This window comes from Enoplosus armatus, chromosome 19 (assembly GCF_043641665.1).
Source record: "Enoplosus armatus isolate fEnoArm2 chromosome 19, fEnoArm2.hap1, whole genome shotgun sequence".
Lineage (NCBI taxonomy): Eukaryota > Metazoa > Chordata > Actinopteri > Centrarchiformes > Enoplosidae > Enoplosus > Enoplosus armatus.
The window spans coordinates 8072075-8088158 of NC_092198.1; the positions used below are offsets into that span (position 1 = coordinate 8072075).

At 42.2% G+C, this 16084-nt stretch overlaps 1 protein-coding gene across 1 annotated transcript in view; it reads left to right on the top strand.

Annotated features, from left to right (window-relative positions):
* The window catches only part of plcb1l (phospholipase C beta 1-like), a 96372-nt gene that overhangs the window by 37674 nt on the left and 42614 nt on the right, over window positions 1–16084 (top strand). Inside the window, exon 4 of the mRNA XM_070926091.1 lies at window positions 15697–15837. Within this exon, the coding sequence (XP_070782192.1) occupies window positions 15697–15837 (141 nt within the window). The remainder of the gene's footprint in view (window positions 1–15696; window positions 15838–16084) is intronic.

The following is a 16084-nucleotide window of genomic DNA, read 5'->3' on the forward strand; positions in this document are numbered from 1 at the left end:
GACAGTTGTTTATCCATTAACTTTTGGTCATTATTTCAACTGTTTATCCATTAATTTGGCTAATTATTTTAACAGTTAATCCTCTTATAGCCAACTACGTATTTAAACTCTTTTATCCACGTGTCAATATATTGAACCAGTTGTTCTTTTCTAGCTATCATTTAGGGATGCCAATCATTACTTAGCATGCTGATGTTAAATGGACTTCACTAAATGGACTACATTGGGTAGACTGATCCTAACCTTGCACCTTATTTTGTTTAAATCACAGGCAAGTTATTGATAAGTGAGAGACTTTAAGGATTGGTTTGTAGTTTTTGAGTTTAAAATGAACAAACCAGAAAAAGCCCACCTTGCAGGTGAGTATGAAATATGAGGGGTTACGACCAGTCTGATGGTCTGTTACCATGGAAACCATAAGGAGGGGAGGATGAACATAGAGCTAACAAGGGCAGGAAAGGCTCTCTGACACATGGTAGTTTTCCGTTTGACAGGAGAGCATAGGAACGATCACATCAACCACTAATTAAGTCTCCTCTCATCTAGAAACATTCACACCTCTTCTCTTCTCTTCTCTGTGCTTCTCTATCAGTGTATTTCGTCTGAAAAGCATATGTCTCCGTCAGTCTAGGGAGTTTGTTTAACTGCAGTAATTGGAGCAACATTCGCGGAGATCTGTCTGTTTCAGACTTGTGATTCTCAAAGTGATTTAAGGACAAGAGTTTTTAAAACGTACACGTTGTTTCTGCTTGACTGAGCACTTGATTCTGTTTCATTAAGTATCAAACTTCCCCAAAACACAGTCTACTGCAGCATCGGCTCTTAATCAAAGCCAGCAAATGTGGCACTTAAGGCTTGCCATTCTGTGGCCCTTCAAATGTTCACAAATCTGCAGTAAGCTATTAGATGGACTTGGAGATATGAAGCTCCTCTGGCAGAGTCTCAGAACCATTTTCATGATAATTTCCTAAAAGATTTTTTGGAGAAATTAATCTACCTTTCAAAAGTTGATGATTTTGGAAGCGACTTAAATTACGAACTATAATCTGCCTTACTTTGCTAATGATAGCAAATGCTAATGAAGCAGCGCTAATGAAGCAATGTTAATGATCATTGATCATTTCAAACTGTAGATTTCTCATTTTAGAAACAGACTGCAGTTGCATAGTTAAATAAACATCCAGACAAGCCTGCAGGCAGGAGAGAGTTTCTCCCCTTTCCTCTCTAATTTGTTCGGATTTAATTGGGGTGATCAATATCTCCTCCGAGTTTCCCACCATACTGTTATCATCCATCTATTCATAACAGACATGTGGTGAACAGATCGTGGAGGATGGATGAGATGATATAGCAGCTCTTGGGAATTCTGTTGATTGCCGCCTCGGTCACACTAGTCAGCTCCTAACACCATTAATCAAACAGGTAAGACTGGTGGGTGCAGCGCACATGGGTGTGCCTGTGTGAACGTTTTTGTGGCCACATGTATAAATGTGTGTTAGTGTGTGTGTGTGTTTAAGGGACCTTTCCAATGCCGAGACATAAAGAGACGAGTGACCTTTCTCACTCCCTCCAATGATCCCTTCCGAGCACACAAGCACGCCAAAGACTTAATTGGTTTTCGATAGTAAATCTCAGGAGGGTTAGTAAAGAAAATGCCTGATTCTTAAAGCTGCTGTTCCAGAGACCACAGAGCTCTCTCGAACTATTTCCTGTCCAAAAGACCAGAGCAAAAGACACAATCGCCTTTTTGTTCTCTCTTGCTTGTTTTTCTCAATTGAATGATGTTCCGACAAACTAAGTGCGGATCCGAGAACTTGGTCCTTTTTCTTCTTGAATGATTTCGCTATCTGTGCATTTGTTTCCACGGGAAGTTGTATTACATTTGTTGCAGCCATTTGTTTGGCCAAACCCCCCCCTCCCCCCGTCCATTCTGGACACCACATGGTTTGGTAGCTGACAGTCTGCAAGTGTAACACTTACCAGAGATGCTGACAACACTCTCTGGAAAAACATGTCCCAATAATGAGTATTGTAGCCTCATGTGCAGTTTTAAAAACCTATTTTCTTAAACGCAAGTGAAAATTCTGTCTGTAGAATAAGCTTACAAATTATTATTATTATTACAAACCTCATTAAAACAGCCTTTCGCTACATTTCATTACTTTTTAAACTGTTTCTTTAGTTTAACATTCAGCACTAAGGCAGACTATTCCATTAGCATCAGGAAAACTGCACTTGATTCAGAAATATCTTAAGTTAAAGGCATTACGCATAAAAAAGGTGGAATTATATCACCCCATTGTGTAATGTAATGTACTGCAATTATTGAATTAAGCCCAGCTACTCTGATCAAAGGCCTATTGTTATATACTGGCCTACACTGCAGGAAGCACTAGTATCAAAAGCTACTGGCAGGTATTTAGTTTGAGAAGGATGTATAATGGTCTCTGCCAGTAAATACTGTCATGAGTATAGTCTCCCTCTGTCAATTGGTGCTGTGTATATTGATGATATTTATAGCATGGTATCGTAAGTATCTTCAAGACATGTATCCATATGCACTCACAGTAATGTGAGGCAGTTGTAATGTCCACCAACCGTGATGAAAGTTTTCATACGCTCTGCTTCAAGGAGTGTGGAAGAGGACAGATGTCTGATTTGATTTGTCCAAAATGTTGTGGCTTTGCACGGTAGGTTGACAATTGTTGGTGATAGAAAAGGCAATGAAATTATGTTTGGTCTGCCTGCGCCTTTGATCCACACTAGATAAGCTTTTTACAAATTACCACACTCCATGAGTGAATAAGACGATTTACAAATGCAGTGTTTATACGAAACCCTTCGAGTCTGTTTCCATAATTTGCTCATAGTTTCTACTCCTGAAGGACGGCCAAGAAACAAAAGCCGTGACTCTAGTGAAAGCTGAGGATTTTATTGTTTCTCTCTCTTTCCATCTAAATCCCAAAAAAATCCCAAGCATTTCCAAGCACTTTTGGCTGCAGATCACAAGTCAAAGGTTTCTCTGATAATCAGCTGTTTTGGATTGTCGGTCTTGTTAACAGGTGGCAGGCATTTTGTCTGGTCTGCCATTAGAAACCAAGACTGGCTAATTAAGCTTAGAGGTGCCATAGGTGTCTGTTGTCTGGGACGGAACAACCGTGGACTGATAATTATCTTTTATCAGAGATCTGCCTCACAGAATCAAAGCCAATCAGACATGGAGGCTAGTTCCGCACTGGGTGTTGATTTCTCCCATCATGTGTGTCATTAACATCGTGGCATCTTGAAATGGGGTGTCCCCAGATCACTGTCAGTGCATTAGCTCAAACATAGACCATAGGATTAAATGGCCTTTTGAATTTTGTTAAATATCCAAGGGCTTGTTTGAACATTCATAATCCTTTGTTGGCAGATCAGTGGAGCACACAGATGCCATACCAAATGGGGCGTTATGCGAGGGTGGTAGGTGGCTGGTTGGTTGGTGGCTGGCATGGCCTGGCCTGGCAGATGGTCTGGGGATGTCGAGACAGCAGGCTCTCTGTGTGACGGCGAAGCTAATGATGGCAAAAGGCTAAATGATGACTACAGACAGAGGATAAATCACAATTATGACTGCACGATGCTTACCAAGAATCCTCAAATGTTTGCAGAGGGATTTGGAGGCCCAATTAGGTTTGTTTATGCTCAGAATTATGTCACCCAGTAAATTCTGCTCTCTATGTGCGGAACAGTAGTGTGTGTGAACTGGCTTGACAGCGTGGCGCTAAACAACTGTTTCCTCAGACTTTTTTTTTTTGTGTTGGCTGTCTGAAGCATATACCTCCTGACCTCCTCGCTGGCATAAGACGTTCCCATGAAACAGCTCTGCTGTGGTTTCACAGAAAAATAATGAGCTTTGATGTGAGTAACATTCTGTTTCACTCGAGATTGGCCGTGACACAGTGCTGTAGATTGTAGCAGTAGATTTGTCCTATGAGACTCACCTTAATGGCAGGCATGAATGCCTCAAGAGTGTAACATTGATTTTGTGAAGCCACATTAGGATTTAATGCCAGTTGGAGCACTGAGATGCTTTAAAGACAGTGAAATAAAAAATGCATTTTCCAAGTTCAAATCCTGTGTCCTCGTGTCAGCTGTTTAGTTATCTCTGCCAAATATAGTAAGAAATGATTTTTGAGTATTTTCATATTAAAATCCCTCTTCTATTTCTCCATACATACACAACTAATCGACCATTTTCAATCAAATGTGATATAAATAATAATATAAAACTGCCCTTGACCATTAGCTTGTTGGTCATCGCAGCTAGTCGAGTGATATCATCAGAGGTGTGTATTTGAGTTGGCAAAAACTTTGTTTACATTTCCAAAGAATGTAGTTGAAGTTGAATTTGTTCATCTCTCCTTCATCCTCTTCCTCCTGATCCAAAGGAAGCTCCTTATCTCCCCACAGTTCGCTAAGCCACCCCACTTTGAGCGATCCAATCAAACCTGAAAGATGATCCCTCTTGCAACGCCACATTATGGAAGACGATAACGCTCTCACTTCCGGTTTCACAGTGACTCTAAGAAACATGTTGTGTTACATTTCTCATTAGTTTAATATAAGTAAATGAGTGAATATGAAGATTTTTTGGCAACAACGTGTCATTTCAGTCAGAGCCTGTATATAATAAATAAACTTAATATCCTCTCCACTTCCATTTAGCCTTATTATATTAGTTTGCTTGGAGTTTACAGTCGCCATATTATGTTGTGTAGAGACTATATCATTACCCTGGCTGTGAGTAATTATTAGATGATGTAAAAGCAAGAAAAGCTCATGATGCATGGGTAAAGTTCCCTGCAGGACTCTGACAATACATTTTGTGTCTCTATACTGTGTGGATTTATTTTACAGGCCAGTACACTTCTTAGAATTGTAGGCCATGCACTGTATTATGGCACAACTCCTGTGCGTCATTCAAATTAGCCTAACAAATCGGGGCAAAGCCACATCTCTGGGATGAATAAAACCAGGTCTCTGTGTATGTCTCCATCAGCAGAAAGACGAAGCACAGCCCCTTCTCTTCAGCCTCAGTATTACTTTATACAGAGACTACTTCTGATGCTACACAGCCCTCCCCTTTAGTCCTGCAGGAATGTCCTCCAATAAACCCAATTGGTTCTGGTCAGAATTATTAAAGATGTCATTGGGGATGGAATCTGCTTAGTGTCCTCTACACAGCAAGGAGCCCTGTATATTGGAGTGTTTCGTCAAGAAAAAAGGAAGGGGGGGGGGGGGGGTTGTAAGTAAAAGACGGCAAGAATGGAAACAGCTAAAGGGAGAGGACATATGCTGCCTCCTCACAGCAGCAGCAGTGGCAGAGCATCTACAGCCCGAAGGCTGCTCTGTGTCAACAGGGACTTGTATAAATTATTTACTCCTGGACCCCATTGTGGACATTTCCCCTGCGGGGCCTCTCTCCATGGGGCTCCTGGCTCTTGGAGGGCCCAAGCAGGGTGCCAGAGGGAAGACTGAAGGCTGGAAATGGCCCTCTTTCCAAACAGCCTGCTGCTTTACTGTGAGTCTTTGCAGGCCACTTTGAGGAAAAGAGGCTGATCTTGATTGAAGAGGAGAAAGTGAAATTAGGCTAGGTTTTTTTTTTGGGGGGGGGGCATGTTCTCACGTTATTTTTGTATCCTGTTTTGCTGCTAGCTGGCAATACAACCCACCATTGTACCAGTGTTTGTAATGGTGAAATTCTGTTACACATCTGTAGAATTATCTGTGGTGTGTTTGTCTACCTTCTGCCTGAGTTTACACAACTACTGTTAATACTGATAATAGTATTATACTGTATTGATCCCCTCTTGGTATCCCCCTCCACAGGGGGTTCAGGGTCACTTAGAGAATACAGCAGGTGGAAATCCAGGGTCCAGTTCAAGGATGCATCAAAAATATGGATGCTTGTTCCCGCAATCTCAAGACTGTTCCTGTTCCGTGTCTATTTTTCCACTATGTTTATTAGTCTTTGTGTGGGTGTATATGCATCTGTGCCGTGTCGGATGCCAGTGCACAGGCTTGTGTCGCTTGCATGTGTGCCTGTACTGTACATACTGATTGCTGTTAGCTGCCCGCACTAAATTAGAGCTTCTGTACGACTGCAGGATAATTACTGTTGTTATGTACCTGCCAGTTTCTGGTGCCCGGAAGCTGTTTTTAGTGCCACCTCTGAAAGACTGCCACTTGATGGACAGCTTGAACAGAATGGGGTTCATCCACCTCACAAATTGATGTGAATGACTCACAGAGAGTGGGTGGGAGTAATGACCAGAATACCTGAGGCACGCTGAGACGGAGGAAGTACTTTTAAGCAACAAGAGAAAAATGTCAGGCAGAATGACAAACTTTTCAAAGTTTTGAGTCTTACACTTGTTACTTTGGGTGAAATAAATCAAATGGTGTCATTTATTCCCTTATAAGAATTTTTAGCTTTTCACTTCATTGATTGAGTGGTCTAGGTTACATTTTTTGTTTAACCCTTAATTTAACCATTTGTCTAAAACGTTTACATCCCTTTTTATATAATTAATTTAGCTTCGTTAAATGTCAGTGGATAACATCACACTCGAAAGCTATCAAAAATCTGTAAGCCAGATTTTTTCTTTTTGACATTTGCCTGTTCTTAGCTTTGTTTTTGGCAGTATATCATGTGATTACACAACACACTTGTCGTGCTTTATTAAATTCCTCAACAAAGTGTGCTTGCGTGTTTGATATGATTGCCAGCTCAGCCATTTGACTCGTGTGCTACCAAGTCCCCAGTTTTGTTCGCCGCGCGTTCGAATGAGAAGTGCTGAGCTGGTGAGTCACAGCGGTTGATTATTTTTCTCCTGCTGGAGTTCATGTGGTGTATCTGAGGTCAGCTCCTTCCTGTCTGTGCCTCTTGCCTTCCTGTCTGCCCAATGTGAGCTCAGCCAGCGAGAGGAAGAGTGCTTGCCAGGTAGACTACTTCCACCTCATCAAACCTGCCCCTTGCCCCTTCTGTCTCTCCGTCTTTCCTTCACAATGATTCACACACAGCGTGAGTCGTCCTCTTGCCTCTTTTTCTCCGTTTATTCTCCCTCACTCCTTCTAACTGTCTCTCCGTCAGACACCGACCTACTCTTAGATGCTCACAAGTACCCATGTGTGCACGCACACAAGTGTATGAACACATGTAAAATTTACAACCTCATTTTGCTACTGCATACAGAATGTGTGCCCTTGTAACAGATTATTCTGCAGGTTACATTCCCAGGTGCAAAGGGACTCTCTGTGACAGAGATGTGGCTAGTCTCCTCTGTATAATTGTCCTTATGTCCTGCCCTCCAAGCTTTTATGTTCCCTCTTAATCCATGCTGGCAGTCTGCTTCCCTACAGGCCTGCTATTCCCTGTGTTACTCAGGCATCTGCTCCAAAAGTCTGTTTTTTGCAATTAATGGCTGTATAATCTTGTATTCTCTGGTGTCTTGTCCAGGTGTTGCTATGAGTTTTGATTGGGTTTCTGTGAACATGCATTGACTCTTTTTAAAGAATCCTTTTTTTACAATGAAGTCCTGCTAAATAGCCCTCTATTTAGCAGGACTTCATTGTAAAAAAAGGTGGCTTTTTTTGGCAGGGGATTTTCTCGTCCTATATTTGTAGTTAATTTTAGTCTTTCCTTGTGAGATTTATTGTCAAAGATAAATGCATAGATAATACATTTAAAGTCTGCGGTTCTGCTCTTCTTCTGCATATTTTCAAAACCTCATATACGTCTTTAAAGACCAATGCACATCAGCGAGTTCATATGCAACTATCATAAAAAGAACAGAAAAATATGAGAAGTCCTTGAACAGTCCTTGTATCTTCCAACAAATTCAAAACAGGGTTTGGAGGCACGGAGATGCTGAAAATATTGATGAGCAGGCGAGGGCCTTGCTTTTTTGTGAAATTAAATATAACATTCCACCCCAATAATTTTTGTCCCTACAGTGCCTTAGTGTCACTCTTCTTCACTCTGCTTCTCCTGTTACCTTGGTGCCAGAGCAAAGCAGATTTCTCAGCAAGATTGTCCAATTTCCTCTCCATTTCTGGAGCATTATTCTCTTCAAAGCCCTGCGGTCATCATGTGCAGCCAATAGAGATTCTTTTCTTATTTGTCTTTTGGAAAGATTGCGGTCATGTTGACCATAAAATGAAAAACATTTGTTTAGCATGCTGGAATATCAGAGATTATTTGAAGAATGAAGTGATTTGAAATTATATTACAGCGATTACGAAGCGCAATTATGTTGTTGTCCTCCATGAGATATTTTCTTGTAGGAGGTGTACACATAAACACAAAAACAGACACACACACACACACTTATTCCAGCTCAGAAAAAAAACACGGAGAAAATGTCAGAAGCGGTGAGAATTCCTCTGTGGCCGACTCTTTGTGACACTGTCTGTTGGGTGACAGTTAAATCAGATGATTTAGTTACCGAGGAGGCTGCAGTTTTCAGTCAAATGCTTTCAAGCATTCCTTATGTTTCCAATGAAGGATGTTTCTCCTCAAATGACACAGCAGCCTGAATGAGACGTCAAGAGTTTTTATATGCGGGGTGGCAGACTGAATTAGGGGTTTCTGCCATTTTCTGGCCCAGGCGGCAGTCACAGCTGTCAACAGCTGTCAGGCATCTGCATTTTTATTCCACTTAAACACTGTGATAGTGGGCTTTTGTCTTCCTTTCAAACTTCCTCAAAGTCTGTTCTTGTGTAGGTGGATGTCGTTAGTGTTTTAAGCCCAGAATCTTTGATTTATGATTAAACCAACTGCCTCAAATTCAAGATCACATTCAGAAAAAACTGTATTTATTGCATTGGCATCTTTGCATTGGCAAAACATTGATACATGATAGCAAGCGACACTTTGTCAGAATGGTTAGTGCTCCAGGTATGAAAACTCAGTAAATTGTTTTAGTTAGTGTGCTGAGTGGAATTAGGAGTAGTTCCATGAAAATTATAAAAGTTTCTGGAACGATACATCAAACACACCTCAACTTGTGAATTTCTTTCTAAAACGCTTTTTCCTGGAGTGAGTCCAGCTGCCCTGCAGGCTTTATGACAGTTTGACAGAAGTCTAGCTGTGCAGAAGAATGAACTCTGATCAGAAAGAGGAATTTCTGTAATAAGTTTGTGCGGTCCGTGATTAGATTAGTCATGATAAAATGAGAAATACATTGGTTGTATAACTGCTCTTTTTAAAAAATGCATTATTCACTTTCCCCTTAAAGTCTGTGATGCTCAGTTCCACTGTGCGTCATGAGATGATTAGCATTGGGTGTGAATGTTAGACCGCTTCCCCAACACATGAAAATGGGTGCCTGTCACCACAAGTTATTGCCGATGTGCTGGCATTTTGGAAATGGCGTGATATGTGCTCTCCGTCCACCCCTCTGCCTCTCGTTTCATGTCTCACTGCTTCGGGGGTTAATGAAATGCCCCCATTGAAGAGCTGGAACGGGGGATTGTTAAGTCCATATGAGCTTTCAACCTCCTCCCACGCATTTCCTCAACCTGTGCCTACATGCATGAGCGCCAACGCCACATCACCCCTGGCAAATGTATTCTAGTGGGGAGCTAATGATGAACTAAAGCTTTGCTCTAATCAGGTTGGGATTTTCGTTATTCTAATTCACTCCTTAATCATTAAACCCCTCAGTCAAACTAATATAAAGAGAAAATATTTAGCATCGAAGGGTTATTAATCCTGCATCCTTGAGCTCACACTGTGTTCACTGATGCTTCATTGATGGACAGTGGCCAATACAGCTGCATGACAGGCAAGAGAGCCAGATGGCTTAAAGGAAAATAAGTATCATTTTAAGAAATTAGCATCATTTTGGCACACTAGCAAACCCTTTTCCCAATTTTGAGAAGGTCTTTTATGGCTGACGATTGCAGGGGCACACAGAGCCGAACACTTGGTTCCATACTGTGGTCAGTGATGCATCACCTGACAGCTGACTGATGAAGCACTGACCTTTTACTCCTGGCCTTGTAGGCAATTCTCCGCCTCGCAAAAATGTGGTGGTCTGCATCCACTGACACTTGAGTGCTCAAATGAATTATGACCCTGTGGGAGAATAATAAAAAGAAGACAGAGACAGTGAGCCTTACAGATGAGGGGATGTGAGCAGGATGCAGATAGCGGGAGATGGGAGGATGGATGCCCCAGAATCAAAGACTCCCTCCTGATCCCTCTACGATTCCCCTGCACCTTCCATCTCATCCTCTTCTGTTCCCATTCACGTACTTTGATCGTTTTTACAATGCAGTTGTTTGTCAGAGGTTTATCTGTGGGCTTATCCCCAGTCTGTACACACTGCGCTGTATAGCGGCTGAGTTTTTCCCAAAGCTAGAAAAAATAGTAAGGCGGTTTCCAAGCTGAGGAAGTTTAAAATATGAAACTGCAGAGCTGTAATGGGAGCAGACAGCTCTTCCATCCTTATATGAAAAGCTGCTGCTATTGAGGCTGAATCAAACAGGCCGTTTGATCAGCAGAAAAGCTTTAAAGCTGAACTACATGGTGTCCCCCTGTAGCAAAAATGCTCCACACTGTAGTTCCCCACTGTGAGGGTGAAGGAATTGAAGTTGCTGGTTTCTTTGTTTGTATGTTTCTTTCTTTGTGTGTGTGTGTGTGTGTGTGTGTGTGTGTGTGTGTGTGTGTCTTTGCATGCAGCCTCTACAATCCGTTTAGCTGCAGGGCTGTTTAACTTGCCAAAAATGTTACACTGAAATCCTCTGATTTCTGCACTGAGCATTTTTTAAGTGTCTTCCTTTTTTTAATCTGTTTATTGACCATTCTGTTGAAATAAATTTGTTAAATAAATGTGATTGATGCAATGTGTATGGTCATGCTGTGCTGAGATCATTTTGCTGTTAAGGTACATGCAGAATGTACAGCACATCATTTACAGGGCAAATATAGTCACTGATACAGTGCCTGTGTGTGAGAACAGATAAAACAAGTCTTACCTCCACAGTGTGTATGTGTCTGTGTGTCTACGTGTGAGTGCAGACTGCTGTTCGTGGTATCTGGATTCTTGAAGAATGTGATGTCTACATTTTTGTGACTGTGCGTGTCAGCGTGTGCACATGCATGTGATTAGAAAGGTCATTTTCGGGAAACGGCTTTAGCTTGGCGTGAAAGACAGGGCTCTTTCTTCTATTGGGATCGATGTTTCAATGCTTTCTCTCTGTGTAAGTTATGATGTGGCTAATGTTTAAAACATGCTCTGCAGATGCAGCGTGACCCTCTTAAATAAATGACTGCATCGCCAGGAGAGGGAGTCGTCTTAGGATTAGCTTTGCTGTGGGTGAAATGCTCCGTACACTCTGTGACTCATACTGTCTGATAAACAAGAGGGCATACGTAACAGCAAATAGGCACACAAACTTACACACTTGAACAAACCCTTCACACAACACTAACATGACATAAAGGTAATTGACATAAGGCAGATCATCATCTAGCCACACTTGCACATCTACTCCCACACATAAAAAGAATGACAAAACATGCATTTGCACAGTATTTGCATGGCAGAATGAGCACATCACCCCCAGCTTGATATCCCATAATTTCCGTCCAAATGCCTGAGGCTTTTTACTTCCCCACCAGCAGCATCTTCCCGCTCTGTTAGTTAACAAGGCTAGCCAGCAGAAGGAGAATTGGTGCCCTTTCCGTAACCTGCACTGCTGCTCTGCAGTGTCATAGCTCCATATGTTAAGACGTGCTCCTCTGAATACTGATGTTATAGTCGGATGCTCATGTGAGCTTGTGTTTATCTCTACCTGTGCTTCTCTGGGGTTGATAGGGCCATAACTGGGTGTTCTGTCAGATGAAGGGATTAGGAATTCATGAAGAGTGTGAGGTCGGATGAGGTGATCCACGGCAGACAATGATTGCATCTGACTGTCTACGCCAGGTTTCAACTGCCACGCCTAGCTTATATAAATCATACAATATTTAATATTTGTATCCTCCAAAATCTTAAACCCCTAGAAACATTTCTTAAACTTTGTGCTTCTTAAACACCCCTTCATTTTTCAAGTGCAGATGCTTTGAAAAATGTAGTGTGAACTGCAACAAACCCTGGCAGGGTCAATGAAAGTGCAAGCATCCTCAAGACGCCAACCAAAGTGGCTTTTTTTTACGCACCATGCTGTGAACTGTAAGTCTTGTGAGATTTGGCACATTAAGGAGAAAAAAACAGTACTTCTGAAGAACCTGTAACATCAATTTGTACACCAGCGGCCCCTTCCTTGAACAAGGCACTGTTCACTTATTAAAACAGCTATCCTTGACACCTAATCAATTATTTCAACCGCCCCAGCATATTTTTTAAGGGAAACACTTCAGAAAAACATGAAATATTGCCGCTACTGCTTGTCCAAAAATGAGAATCACAGTGTGATAAGGCATCCTCTGTTCTGCTTATTTTAGAATGGACCTCTGTGGAACTTTTTAATATTTTGCAACGCACTGCCTACACATAGGAAGTGTTGAGTGGCTTGTGTGTAGGTAGTTGGGTCATCATCAATCATTCATATTGACATTTCCTTTGATCTGATGTCCCTGTGTGTGTATTTACGCACACACTCACACACGTGACTGTGTGTGCATTCACATGTGTGTATCTTGATTTGTTCCAGCTTGAGCACAGTTTGATGCATTTGTACTCTCATGTGGATGTGTGTGTGTGATTGTGCACTTCCAAGCTGGTGCGCGTGTGTGTGAGAGTTTAGACAGGTGCCGTGCTGCAGGTTTAATGACCTGAGGTGTGGCTGACTTCCCTTTGCCAATCTGAATCCTTTCCCTGGTGCCCAACAGAGTGTGACACAGTTTGAGTGCATGGCTGGTGACAGGTAGGGCTTGTGAGAAACGAAGGCAGGAAGAGGAAGTCTGTGTATTTCCTGAGGCTGCGGCTCCACCTGAATGCTAAGTGACTGAGAGGAGCTGCCGTACTGGCACACTGCAGCTGCTAACATGCACCATGTATGCCTGAATAAACACACACTCGCAAGCACGGACTCGCGGCTACATGACACACATTCACACGCATACACTCTGGAAACTGTAGACTTCAGTGGTCCATGAATGTCTTGTACAGAGGCTAAGCTGTCTCAGTGAAGTATGTTCTTCTTGCTTCAACCACTCCATCAACCCAAATCCCATCCAACCCCTACCCATAGCCTGTTTGGCTCGAAATCTCTCATCTTTGTGGTAACTGGGACTCCAGGCGTGCCTCCAATGGCTCCCACAATGCACCAGCACAAATTACATTTCACTCACATGGCTGAGCCCACTCCTCTCCTCTTCCGTTCTTCTCTTTTCATGGTTTTACCCCCCCCCCCCCACACACACACACACACACACACACATACACACTGCCCGGCAGGGTCCGCCTCCCTGTCATCAGCTCATTTCTCTCCGACTAAGTTCTTCCTCAGCATAACTGCTGATGTTTCTCAAGTTCATGTGCTGTGAGTGCCTGCAGCTCCCTCCCAGATCAGACCCTGCGCTGACTGCTCACAAGGAGATGAGCTGTATGTTCAGCTAATGGCTACAAGTAGCATCAAAACAGTATCAAATTGTATTGACGTTGAAGCGCTGTAATAAATGAAATATGTATCTTACTGTCGTCTCGTCTGTTCTCAGAAGCCTTTCATCTTCGGCAGTCTGCCAAAGCATCCCTCAAAGGGTACTTGGGCATTGTGTGTTTTAGCAAATTGAAAGTGGCTTTTTATGCTTTGATTGATGGGGCTGGCGGTATTCAGAACACGCAAGTGGGCAGTGATGGATTCCCGTTCAAATCAGCACTTTGTGCTCAATTGATTGGTGGTCAAGCCCAGGATCGTGTAACTTTAACCTTCTGAGTGAAAGCCATCTGCAAATCACAGAACGCTGGAAAACTGTCATTTGTGTGCCATACGTACAGTTAGTTATATCACCTTCTTCTCTTCTGGAAATTATAGTAAGGCATATTCTTTTCAAGAGAGCAGCTCTCCATGCAGTCACATAAAACTCTGAATGCTTATATGAGAGGCAGGCAGACAGACAGGCTATCAGAGTGGAGAGATTCTTCAATAGGGGAAAATGTATTGCCTCCGAAAAGTTCAGCGTGATAATAGTGGGCGCCACTAAGCCGCACAATTTGATTGGGGGGTGTGAGGGACGTGTAGAGGACATTTATCAGCGTGACACAGGACACAATGCTCTTTGTTTGATTGGTTAAATTAGTGGGAGCTCATTTGCTTTCACTGCAAAATCCTTTACAGGGCTTTTTTGTTGTGTTAATTAAACCAGAGCAACCATTTTGTATGCTGCTTGCGTACTGGGCCGCAAAGGAGAGAAAAAGATCATTGTTATTCTTGTCTTGCACCTCAGAGGCATTGTAGTTAGTTTTTTTATATGATTTGCACCAAAGATGAGCTGCTTAAATGTATATTTGCTAAAAATTAGTTTGGTTTAGTTTTCCTTAGACAATTACCGCCGCTGAATACAAATTCTTTTTCATTTGTTTTTTCTCTGTGTGAACTGAACTGTTGCCAGCACCCAACATTTTGTCACAAAACCGACAACAGACTTCTTACAACAGACTCATTTAACCTGCTGAATTTGTTCGATGATGAAGGTTGCAGTGAAATTACATTGCATTAAATTGCATTGCTCAAGGTGGAGATAATTTCCTCTCATGAATTTTCAGTATTGAAAGCGTTTATTAAAAACATTTCAAAGCAAAAACACAACCCTCATGGGATCTCCTCAGCTTAGTGAATTTACTGATGATTTTTAATGAAACATTTGGTCCTGTGATGTTATGCATGGTCGCAAGTTACTGCTATGCATTAGCAGCTCCTCTTAGTACCATCTTTCACAGTTAAAGCTGAAAATGTGATGCAACAGGAGGATGTCTTCCAAACTGAAAACAAGCTGGAAAGCAAGGTTTGAAAACCATTAAGCTCTCAGGATTTGGAGAGTTGTCGTGGGGTCATTGATAGTAAATAGCACCACAAATCCCCAGCAGATGTTTTGTGGTCTTGTGTGGTTTGAAACAGTAAAAGTCTACATATTGTGCCAGCAAGTTCACTAGTGTCAGTTCAGTGCCTCCAGCCCCTTTAATTAGTTTACACTTGAAAAAGTCTCCTGTCCTAGTGCTGCTTAACCCACCTTGTTTGCTGCTTTTATTGCCTGTAATATGGAAGCTGCAAGCCGCATTGGGATCTACTGGGACTGTGGCGTCTCACCTCGCTCCTCACACTGTCTGCCTCAGACAGCTGACCTCTCATTAATCACACAAATCAGGCGTCAGACTGGCAGGTCTTGTTTCAGTTCAGTGCATTCAGAGAGCAGTTTTGTTGTAAAACAACATCAAAACAAAAGAAACTTGACACAGAGCAGTACTGTCTCTCACTTCCTCAAAAAAAGCATGCCAAGTCTTTTTACACGGCCTGTCATTTGCCCTTCCACAGACGCCCTTCCACAGACGAACATTTTGTTTGGGCTGTTAAGTTTCTTGAAGATGAACTGTAGCCCACTATTGGGGCTGATTTTCATATGAAAATGCACTTTACACCATCACTTGATGACTTTCATTGGTTTGCACAAGTTGATCTTTGTCTCGTTTCTGTTTCATTGTTCAGGAAGCCAAGCTGCGTGAGCTGCTGGATGTCAGCACGCTGGCGGGGAAGATGGAGAACAGGATGCTGACCGTGGTGAGCGGCCCTGACATGGTCAACATCACCTACCTGAACTTCATGGCTTTCCAGGAGGAGACGGCTAAGGTAAATATCCTGTCAAGAACAACAACAAAACAATTATAATGATAGCCTTGTAAAAAAGATACAACCAGCAGCCATCAACTGCAATAAATATTGCAAGTGTATTGCTAGTGATGAAAACCTCATTCCTCCACCTTTGATCATTTCAGTGTTTTAACTGAGTGTTCCATTCATGTCTGTCGGATCAGTGTTTATGAAACATTTCCAGAAAACACAGAGGAAATGTTTTCAACTGAATAAAGTGATAAAC